At 36.7% G+C, this 11,556-nt stretch overlaps 1 protein-coding gene across 1 annotated transcript; it reads left to right on the top strand.

The window, feature by feature from the left end:
• Positions 1-6,953: 6,953 nt before the first annotated feature.
• LOC149170918 (uncharacterized) lies at positions 6,954-7,821 on the top strand. The gene has a single exon (XM_089427385.1). The coding sequence runs from the start codon at positions 7,034-7,036 to the stop codon at positions 7,649-7,651; it is 618 nt and encodes a 205-aa protein (XP_089283511.1). The 5' UTR covers positions 6,954-7,033; the 3' UTR covers positions 7,652-7,821.
• Positions 7,822-11,556: the final 3,735 nt, after the last annotated feature.

The raw sequence follows: 11,556 nt of genomic DNA on the forward strand, positions 1-11,556 counted from the left end.
GCCTTTGACTCCTTCTTCTTTTTCTCTTTCTTCTTCTTTTCCTTCTTCTCCTTAGGAACTTGGCTTTTAGCTTTACCAGTCCCGTCCAGCGAAGAGGAAGGAGTAGAGGAAGAATTAGAGGAAGTAGAAGGCTGGTGGGTAACTCTGGACTCGTCTAATTGCTGATTCGACTATTCAGGAATAGTGGTGTTCTGAACGACATTGGTTGAGAAGAGCCATACTGGCAAGCCAATTGTCAGTCCTGGAAGCAATAATGTGGCCATATGGGGCGCACCAACATCTCCCCAAGAGGAGAAGGGACTAGGATTTCCTCCAAGGGGAATTCCTTGGTTGGTAGGCTCCATTTTCTCAACCTAAAGATCAACGCAGGAAAAGGGTATGAATATTCCATTTAAAATAAATTTTAACACGCTTTGACACAACTTGTTTTTTCAGTTTTAAAGAGTCGAGAAAAAACAAAAGATGACTCTAGTCTCCTTCGATTTTTAATGAGCCTGAAGTGACAGGTGCTCAGATGGACCTTTTCCATTAAGGAGTCTGAAAAGGAACGAAAGGGACTGCTTTGGAGGTCTAGGTAGAGGGAGTACGAAACCAACCGCAAAACTGCAGAATACTTTTTAGGGTACGGCAGTCAATCTTCCTGAATGCTGTGTTCGGTGCATTGCGATCAGTAGGGAGGCTGACACAACTTCCTATGGATAAAGGTTTTATGCCTATAGGGGTCTCCCAATATATACTCGACGGTACGTGGGAGCACAAGTCCGTACTGGCACTTATCGTCTCAAAGTGGAGGAATCACCCAACCATTAGTGAGGACAACAGTTACCAGGCTTTACGACGCCGGAATACGTCTCTAGCCTAGACCTCTAGATGTTGTGCGTTAAGTTACAAAGCGTTGTTAAGTTCATTGAATTTATTTTAGGTTGATCTTTCTTATGAAGTTTGCCTTTTGGGTTCACCACGAGATGTAGATGTAATTCCTAAAATGCAATCTAGAGATGATAAGCAAGCTTTTATCTCTTTTCAGCAATGAAAATCCTAGCTACAAGGGGAAAAGAAAGACACAATCTTTTCTCAAAGAGCAAAGAGCACACTATAAATGCACTTTTCCTAAATCAAGCCAAACCGAGTGTCAATATGCAAATGCACATGTGCATGTATTTGTTTTTCACTTTCTTAATATTGATGCCTAAAAAGAAAGTTGTTGTACAAATTTGAATTCGATTTCAAGTGAAAAACACAAACAAGCTTCTTTTCGAAATCAAAAGGTAGAGATGATTACGACACTTTATGATTTAGAAATAAACACTTGTTTCGACACTAGAAATTCACAAATTCAAGCCAAAGGCAAAAGTAAATGCGTAATCAACTGTCAACAGCAAATAAACTTTCTCCTAAGATCAAAATCGACAGTTGCGACAGATCTAAATCCAAGGACGACTATATGACTAGTTTTCTTTTGCAATGGGAAACTGTAAATGACGTAACAAACAAACAAAAACAAATACAGTTTCTTTTATACAACTGAGGCGGAATTAAGGCAAAGAAAAGGGGCTTTTAAACAGACACACACACTTATCACAGGCTGCAAAAATCAGAAGCAAAACTGGAAAAAGTGAGCAAAGAACCTCAGCTAGACAGGGCTGAGTTGATCAACGCACCTGCTACACAGAGAAACTGAATTGCAACGCAGGTAGCCCTCTCGGGAACTGCGCTGAAATGCAGAGTCTCTTCACAGAGCCTGCACTGGAGCAGGAACGAGAATTCTCTCCGAGTTCTGGGTCACGGTTTGCAGTTTAATCTATGGTTTTTGGCCGGGTAAAAACAATCAGTAATGCACAATCAGAGGGTTGATTTACAAGAGGTTTAAGAGCTATCACAAAGGGTAATCAGATCATTCGTGAATCAACTCTTTAGATCATAAACAGATTCAGTGAATGGACTAGAGTAGCAGATGTCTACTTTGCATTTGTAAATGGCAAATGCAGTTCGATTCGCTACTCCTAAGTTTATGAGATGAACAACAATAAAAACACAAACAAACAAACTAGACACGATCCCCAGTGGAGTCGCCATTTTGTTGACGAGAAAAGTGTCTACTCAGAACGCCCCTATCCCACTAAGGTGTGACAGTACCTTAGCAACAAACAAGGAAAACTACTTTCGTATTCTTCTTTATGAACTGTAAACGAAGAGGAATAGGATGAACCAACCTGTGTCTTGCGCTAGTCCTTTGATCCAATCTCTCTCCTCTTTGACAGCTTCCAGCTACCTACTCCCTTACTTGCCCAGCTTCACCAAGTTCCTGCAAGATCACAGAAGAGGAAAACTACACAAAGACATGGATTTACATTCATAAATAGCTTAGGATCAGATTTAAGCTAAACATGCAAATATAACAAAAACATCATTGATACACAAGCATGTAGGAGAAACTCAAATAGTTTTATTGATATCACAAGAAGGTCCAAGAGGAGTTACAACCAATGATTCCTGATCCAGCATCAACTCCCCAGCAAAGGAATCCCCTCTTCACCTCCAACAAAGCATAAATCACCCAATGCACTGATCTCTATCTCAAAACCAATAGCAATTCTCTGCAAAGTACAAAATTCCAGCCTCCTGGATCTCTGGGATGAGGGATCCATATATAGATGTATGCAAAGAGGATGAGTCAGCTTATGATTTGACTTGTGGTCTCTCTCAGTCAGTTCTTGCTTCCACTTGGAGACTGAGAGCCTCTTACTCATCCTTGGTCGAACTCAGTGAGGCCAATGTCATTGGGGAAGATTCTGGAAGCTTCCATTGTCTGTGCACCTCGCGGAATGACACTGCCATTTGTCATTTCCTGCTCAGCGCACCCTAGTAGTGCATTTAGGTGCATTGCAACGCACCTAGCTAGTGTACTGGGGTGCTATGCAACGCGGCTAGCTAGTGGAGCAGCTGAAATGATCCTGATTTGACTGATTCTGAGCAGTTTCTGGTGGAGAACTTCTGGGAGAAGCTGTAATTGGTTGACCTTGTTCCTCTAGGGGTAGGAACAACACTTTTAGGGACTTAGGATCCCTTGGATTATGGACATTTCATGCTTAGAGCTGTAAGGCACAAAAATGTCTATAACAATCCTCTTTCAATTCAACTCCTTTGGTCTCACTCTCTCTCTCTGACTCCCCTTCGGTGTCTAGTGATTGTGTCCTTACAACATACTTCAGTCATACCTTTTTCTCCTAACACTCATACGTTGGGGGGCAATTTGTTATCACCAAAAATTGAACATCTAGCCATAACTTACTAGATTGATCGAAGTGCACCATGTAGGGAAAATTTTACCATAGTAAAATTGCTTTAACTATAAGAAATTACTTAATAAACCCATTTGTTAAGTTATTTTTGGTTAACCCCGTGATGAATAATTAAATAAATCATTATTCATTTAATTATCTTCTAGGAATAATTAATTAAACCACTGTTTAACTAATATTCCTTGTCATATTTGACCTAATCATGAGAAATAATTAGATAAATCATTATTTATCTTATTTTTCCATAGGAATAATTAATTAATCATTATTTAGTTATTATTCCTTGTCAAGCTTGACTAAATCCTCTAGGAATTCTTAAAGAAATCATTATTTGTTTATTATTCCTTAACCACATTACTTGAGATGATAATTAAATCATTTATTTATTTATTATATCTAAATAAAATTATTTATCCAATTTAAATATTTTTTCCCTCCAACCAAATATAATAAAATATTCCAAATGGTTAATTTTAGATTTTGGTTAATAATATTATATTATTTTCCATTATTCGAGAATAACCCAATATTTTGTTATAAATTGGAGGGTTTTACATCCATTCTTCACTTTGGATCATTTTCATTGTTGCATTGGAGGGTTTTACATCCATTCTTCACTTTGGATCATTTTCATTGTTGCGCTCACTGTTGTAACTTTTATTATAATCACTATTGCTTGCCATTTGTTTTTTCCATTTGAGTTCCTATTGAGCTCAAACATATTTTGTTGGGTTTACACATTGTAGAGAGGAGAGACTCTATAGAGATGAAGACATTGAGGATAACCAAGAACCCATCCCATAGAGGGGGATTGGTAAGATCATTTGTTCCCTTCACATGTGTCACATAATAAAATCTATTCTTTATATCCGGTTTTCATTGAGTTATTGGAGTTATTTGCGCTTAATTCCTTATTTCATTTTGTTGTTTAACTATTTCTGTTGCATAGATGAAGACTTTGGCGGGTTTTGTTTCTATCATTTACTACAAATCCACATTGTTGTACAACCATTTTTACTGTTGAGACTGTTTGTCATCCACAATTGAAAGTGGGTTCTTTTCGTACACCTTTGAGAAGAAAACACTCCAAAACATATGTAAACATTGATAGGACTTGACTGTGATCGCACACGAACACTTAGTGACACAACGTAGACCATCCAAAATGCATAAGATATACTTTGCTTGATGCAACAACCTTCGTGACAAGAGTTCATGAAGTGAGAGTGAAACATGTCTATGTGATGACGACCACTCATACACACACAATTCCCTTGAAGAAAAACACATTCCCTTTTCATTACAAACAACAGTCCCTATGCCCAAAGATGACACATGTTGCATAAAGATGACAACGCGAACAACTCTTAGGATCAATGAGGGGAGGTTGAAATCATCATCTTACCAACAAGTGACCAAGGATGATCAATCGCAAGGTCCAAGGTAGGCTCTGAAATTTGCATGCGTTTCAAAATTTTGGAGGATGGTTGTAGCCACTAGATGATAAAGGAAAAATAAGACCAAAATCATGGGACATGTATTCCAAGTTGAATGTGGGAAAAACATCATAATGGGTATCACTTGTTGTTTATTATGGCTAAGGGAAACTGACAAAGGCCATGAAAAAGACTTTGAAAATGAAGGCATTATTTACATTTATTTTATGAAAATAAAGGAAAATAGGAGAAAAGGAAGGTGAAGAGACACAAATTTGCATGAGAGGAAAATTGAAGGAAGAATAATGGAAAATAAAGAAATTATAGGCATCAATAATAAAAAATATTAGAGCATTATTTTGGGGCCTTTTGTCAGTTGATTCTTGGAGTTATTTCGAGAGAGGAGAAGAGCACCAAGAAGAGAAGGTAAGAAAACAAGCAAAGGAAGGAAAATTAAAGCAAGGGAAAGACAAGGATCAAGTAAGGAAAGGCTCGATCAAGTGGCTTCCGTAGGAATACTTACAAGTAATAGGTTGCATGTATGATTTCCTATCTATTTTTGGCATGCATGAAATATGCATGTGTGTATTTGGTTCATTTGATTTCATTTGCATGGGTTTTGTCGAGTTTCAATAGTGGTTTTAGCCTTGCCTTGCCTTTTCCAGATAACCATGGCGTGATGGGATTCATTCTTTATTAAGCTTTAGATTGTCGGAAGGTTTTGGATCCGGGTGAGGTGGTCTCATGGAAATCCCAAGGGTTGGGGGTGGAGATGGTTTTCTCCAAGAAGTCCTCAACAACTGGGTGGAGACAGGAAAAATCCTCAAGGGATGGTGAAAGAATTATGGGGCATCCAAGCTTGGTTCGACTTTGTGATCTGAAGACTAGCTTGGGTGAGATCACGATAGTGTGAGGGTGGAGGTGGTTTAACCTTTGGATTTCCTTGGTTTTTTATGGATTGATTTATCCTATGAGATCCCAAATTTATGCTTGGAATGGTTATGTAGGAATTTCAAATTTGAAATATTAGTTAAATTTGAGGGTTTCTAATAAGTTTTACTTTAATTCGTTTTACAACCTCGTATGAGCGGATAGATTTTTTGGAATTTTTTTACTCGGATTCCGGCCACTTTTGGTCGTTCCGGAATATGTAATTTCGTGTGTGATGCTCCGAGTTGACACCTGTTCTTCAACATCAGATTGAAATGAACTATTTGAAGATCTATGTTAACTAATTTATGTCAAACTCAACTTCATATATATACATATATAGAAAAAAATCATTAAAAGAAAATATTTTAATGTTGTATATAACAAAATATTCAATATGGGTTCTAAATAAAATATTTTAATATAAATTGATATTAACATATACTTAAAAATATATTAATAACAAAAATACCATTTTAATTTGCACTCATAAAACGTCTTTATATACATATTATGGAAAATATTTTAATGTGAAATATATATATTAATCATATTATTTTAAAAAAAAATGTATATATCATATAGAGCTATTGGAAAAAAAAAATTATGATTAAAATGTTTAAAATATTGTCAATATTTTATAATTTAGTCCTCCATATATTTTATATAACATTCAAAATTATAATTTAAATAATAAAAAATTATACATTATATTTTACCATGTAAAAAATTTAAACATAAACAAATTTGATACTCTCCTCCATTCATGTTAAATCAATCCATGCTTATAATACATGTACTTAAATAGATCTATAAATATACTAATTTATAGGCAAACCACTCTCTGACTCGCAAAAGCCACAGACAATACGAAACCCTAAATATAACCGTGGTTATTATAGTTCCGCAAGAAGGTCAAATCAGGTTTCAATAAAACACGAGATAAATCTCTGGCCGCGCCATCCCCACGAGTGGAAACTGTCCTCCATAAAGTCTTGCCCGAACTATTGATTCAAAGATGGACACCTGCGTAGCGAAGAAGACGTGCTAACAATCTTAAAAAGGTTGGCCGGCAAGATGGACACCTTCGTAGCGAAGAAGACGTGCCACCAACATTAAAAAGGCGGCCAGCAGAGAGGACCGAAGCCCGCCGTCAGGGAGACTTTTCGAATTCCACCAAATGCGGCATACTTTTATATGTAAGGAGGTCCGCGTGCCCATGTTTGAAACTTGAGATACTCCGGAGTTTGTAGAGCTATATATTGAATCTGGTTATGCCCTGCTACTTAACGATCATCGATCTCTCCTGTCGGCTTTACACCACCGTTGTGTTCACTGTACAAATCTCCAGGCCGCCTCACAATTATGGATTTTCAGACGCCCAAAAAACGGGGCCGTGAGCCCGAGGGTCTGGCGCCCTACATTTATGTCCAGGAGCCGAAACGCTTCCACGGTGAAGAAACGGATCGGTTTCTTGATCTAGTGCAATTAAACAAAACCCTAGCAGACGAAGAAGAAGAGGAATGCACTCCAAATGAGGAGCTTGTAAGCAGAGTCATGAGAAATCTGATGGAAGGGAGTGATGCCAAAGGTTGCTCTTCTTATCCAACTTCCAATTCTGTGGATAATTCGGCGGGCTCCGATATTTGTAGAGACCGTGAAGGCCAAACCCTAGATTCGGACACGGGAGTTGATCTTTCTTTTATCCGGGATGCCTCGAACAACGATCTCGGGACTCCCCCCAGCCCCGCGCTGGAATCATCCGCGATTTTGTCGGAGAACCCGGATCTTAAATCCTTTGGTGAAAATTGGCACTTCGAGGATGACTTTGAAAGCTATCAGCAGTTAATTGCATTGTACGCGAGTGTCCGAAATGAGAACCGGCCGCAGGATTATATGAACAGAGAATTTATAATCCCAGGCATGTTATTTAACAACGATTTTTCTGAGCCATGGAGACCGGAAACAGCCTGTGACTTCTAAGCTCTGCATGGGCTAATTAAAACTGTATAGCTTTTATTTGTATATCGTGAAGGCAATTATAGCTGTATAACGCAGTTAGAGCTGTAGCATATAAACTTTCAATATCTTGACATCGCAAGATTTCTTCAAATATGCAGCATATTTTGCGTGACTGTTGTAATTTGTTTTATTGTTTCGGCTAATGTAGTTACTGATGTGTTTGACTGCAATGATGGTTGAAAATTGCATTCTGGTCCCTGCTGTTATAGCTAATGATGTGTCTGAGTTCAATCCTAAGGCTCAGTTTCTAAATTATGTCCGTCACTGGTCAGAACTGACTGTTAATAAATCTTTGCTGAATTTATTTTAGAAATTAAAAAATAGTAGAGAAGTCAATTGTTTCACCTTTCTTGTAAGTTTAGTTTTATTTATTTTTATTTTTTTTTATTTTAGAATATTTGTTAACTTTATTTCAGAATATTTATTAGTTGCCATGCTTATTTTGTTTTTCAGTTAATTTTTTTTTAAACCTAACTTCTTAGGTTTTTCAGATTTTATGGAATATTAAATGCTATTATAAAAATAATTTTAGGTATTTTGCATTTGGATGACTAGTCGAGGATTGCTGTGAAAGTACTTTTGTATGACTGATTAATAGATTACTCTGAACCCTCATATTAGAAGCTTTATAAGGCCATAGATTACGCTAGTCTATAGAAACAAACTCTCAATTAATGCTTTTCGGTACAGTTATGTCGGGGATAATAATTGCGGCATTTCTCTCAAAATCAACGTGACCTTATAAGTCGTATGAGAAGGAAACTGTAGCTCCAATAATTTAGCAAGTGGTGCTATGGGCCGCTCTTACTTTATTTTCGGAATAGCGCCATGTATTTGTCATGCATAACTCGTTTGATCCTACGATTAAGGAGCTAAACCTCCTATTTCATGACGGCTCTGATTGCACGACAATTCTTTCAGCATTAAAAGAAGCACTGGAGTGACTAAGCATGCTTGAAGAGCCAATATGTAATATGCTATAAAATGTTTTATCTTGAACCGGACATGAAATTTATTTGTTTATATATGGGAGGAAATATGAAATAATAAACCAACATATAAATTTAATTTAATTTTAAATTTATCGTCGATTTGAAAAGTACATATCTCTTAAAAATGGAGATTTTTTCCAATTTTTTTAATCTTCCAAAAACAAATTGTGCAACAATCTTTACAAATTTGAGATATTTAACACAGAAAATCCTTAATTTAGGTTAAGTAATATATTTACATGGCAAAACAAATTAATTTATATTTTATGGTTAGTTTCTACAAGAAATTGTTATCTTGGTATGGTATACAAAGAAATTTCTTTCTAAAAAACATTGTTTTTAAATCTTAACCATCTCTCATATTAATTTTACTTAAATATTTTTGAGTAAATTTAGGATAAACATTATTAATTTCGAATTCATCTAAATTATTTTTCTCTTATATTTACCTTTAAAATATTAATTTATAATAAAATATCATTTTCACTTCAGACCTCACTTAATTAAATTTATAATTTGATTTGATTCTCCTTTAATTTCTTGGAACATATTATATTTAAATTTTTCATAGATTATTCCTTAACATGTATGAGATTTTTGATGAAATAAATAGTAGAGTGTTTCATGTAATAAAGTTAACAAAGGAAAAATAAGACCAAGGTCATAGGACACATATTCCAAGGTCATAGGACACATATTCCAAGTTGGATGTTGGGAAAAACATCGTAGTGGGCACCACTTGTTGTTTATTATGGCTAAGGGAAATTTGAAAATGGCATGACAAAGGCTTTGAAAATGAACGCATTATTGATATTTATTTTATGAAAATAAAGGAAAATCGATGAGAGGAAAATTGAAGGAAGAATAATGGAAATTGAAGAAATTAGTGGCATCAATAGTAAAAGACATTAGAGCATTAGTTTGGGGCCTTTTGTAGGTTTAGTTTTGGAATTATTCTATGAGGGGAGAAGAGCACCATGAAGAGAAGGAAAGCAAGCAAGCAAATGAAGGAAAAGGAAAGCAAAGGAAGGCCTAGGAAAGCAAGGATCAAGCAAGGAAAGGTTGGATCAAGTAGCTTCAACGGGAATACTTACAAGTGATAGGTTGCATGTATGATTTTCTAGGTAGTTTTGGCATGCATGGTATATGCATGTGTGTATTTGGTTCATTTGATGTCATTCACATGGGTTTTGTCAGGTTTCGACAATGGTTTTAGCCTTGCGTTTCCATCTCTGGATAGCCATGGTGTGATGGGATTCATTCTTGGTTGAGCTTTAGATTGCCGGAAGGTTTTGGATCCGAGTGAGGTGGTCTCAAGAAAATCCCAAGGGTTGGGGGTGGAGATGGTTTTCTCTGGGAAGCGCTCAACAGGTGGGTGGAGACATGAAAATTCCTCAAGGGATGGTGAAAGAATTATGAGGCATCTAAGCTTAGTTTGGCTTTGCGATCTCGAGACTAGTTTAGGTGAGATCATGACAGTGTGAGGGAGGAGGTGGTTTAATATTTGGATCCCGTTAGTATTTTATGGATTGGTTTATCCCATGATATCCCACATTCATGCTTAGAATATGGCACGAGGGTGATTGGTTGAAAGAAAGATTTGATTTAGCCCAATCTATGGTTGGGTGGTATGTGGAAGTCCCTGACTTGGTTGGCTTTTGCATATGCTTAATAAGATCTAAGTTCCTATTTTCTTTATGAGTAGATGTACTTTTTATTATGTGGCTTTAAGGGATGTTGTATTATTGTTGACGATCTCGTTATATGTTGGTTATAAGCATGGTTTTATGACAATTTTAAGTATGGCTCTTATCACCTTTTAATTGATGAATGACTAGTTAATGAATGCATGACCTAATTGGTATTATTGCAGCTATTGTGAGAGGGAATTAGTCCTTGGTAAACCTCAGACAAGTTCCAGATTTCTATGTTCAGATATGCATTCATGACATGTCGGTTGCATGTTCACACTGTGTTTGACGAAATGAATGTCATGGTTAGACAAGGTTAGGTCAAGTCCTTGTGTAAGTTTTGTGTTAGAGCCTTTGTCTAAATGTTATTTATCATTTTTGGAAGTTTCATTATGTTCTAGGCAGGGGTCTGGATCCTAGCCCTGAAAAGTGGCTTAAATCTTGTAGTCACTGGCACAGTACTACCTGAACGAGACTATAGTCACTTAGAAGTAGGCCTCTAGGAGTGATTAGAGGATTACAGTCACTTGGAGGCCTTGTCATGGGAGTGACTAGGGGTCTAGTTCACTGAAAAATAAAGTTATCTGAGGGGTTGAACAACTAGAATGGTTGGTTGGTTCCTTGGGGTCCTATAGCACTTGAGGGAAGTGAGTAAGGTCTTGTTTTGTCGGCTCCATTTCCTTAAGGTCATCTAGGAGGTTGATTCATGTCATAGTAGCCCCTCATCTCATGTTTACCCTGGCGAAGCAAGTGAAAGTGGGTAGATATCAGAGGAGGTGTGTTACAGAGTGGTTTCAAAGCCAGGATTCAAATACTTTGACCTAATGGGCTAGGTGCATGTGGTTATGCATCCATTGTCATGGTTATGTTTGTTATGCATGAGGTCATGGTATGTAGTTGGTATTGTCATGCATGATGTCCATATATTGATATGATTATGAATATACATGTACAAGCTAATGTGGACCGATTTTTAATATGAGATAAGCCTCCCATGAGCGTCATTAAAGTATGATTTTATTATGGTATCTATTTGTTTATCTAACATGGTGCACTTGCAGGAAGAAGAGAATCATAGATGACAAGAAAAATGGTAGACTATAGTTCACATGATTCTCCCTACAGATGAGTTGGGCAGTAAGGAGATGAGTATTCTCTTGATATAGCATATACATTAAGGAGT

The sequence above is a fragment of the Pinus tabuliformis genome, chromosome 4_2 (assembly GCF_031772625.1).
Source record: "Pinus tabuliformis cultivar Carrire ecotype Pingquan chromosome 4_2, CPIR1, whole genome shotgun sequence".
Classification (NCBI taxonomy): domain Eukaryota; kingdom Viridiplantae; phylum Streptophyta; class Pinopsida; order Pinales; family Pinaceae; genus Pinus; species Pinus tabuliformis.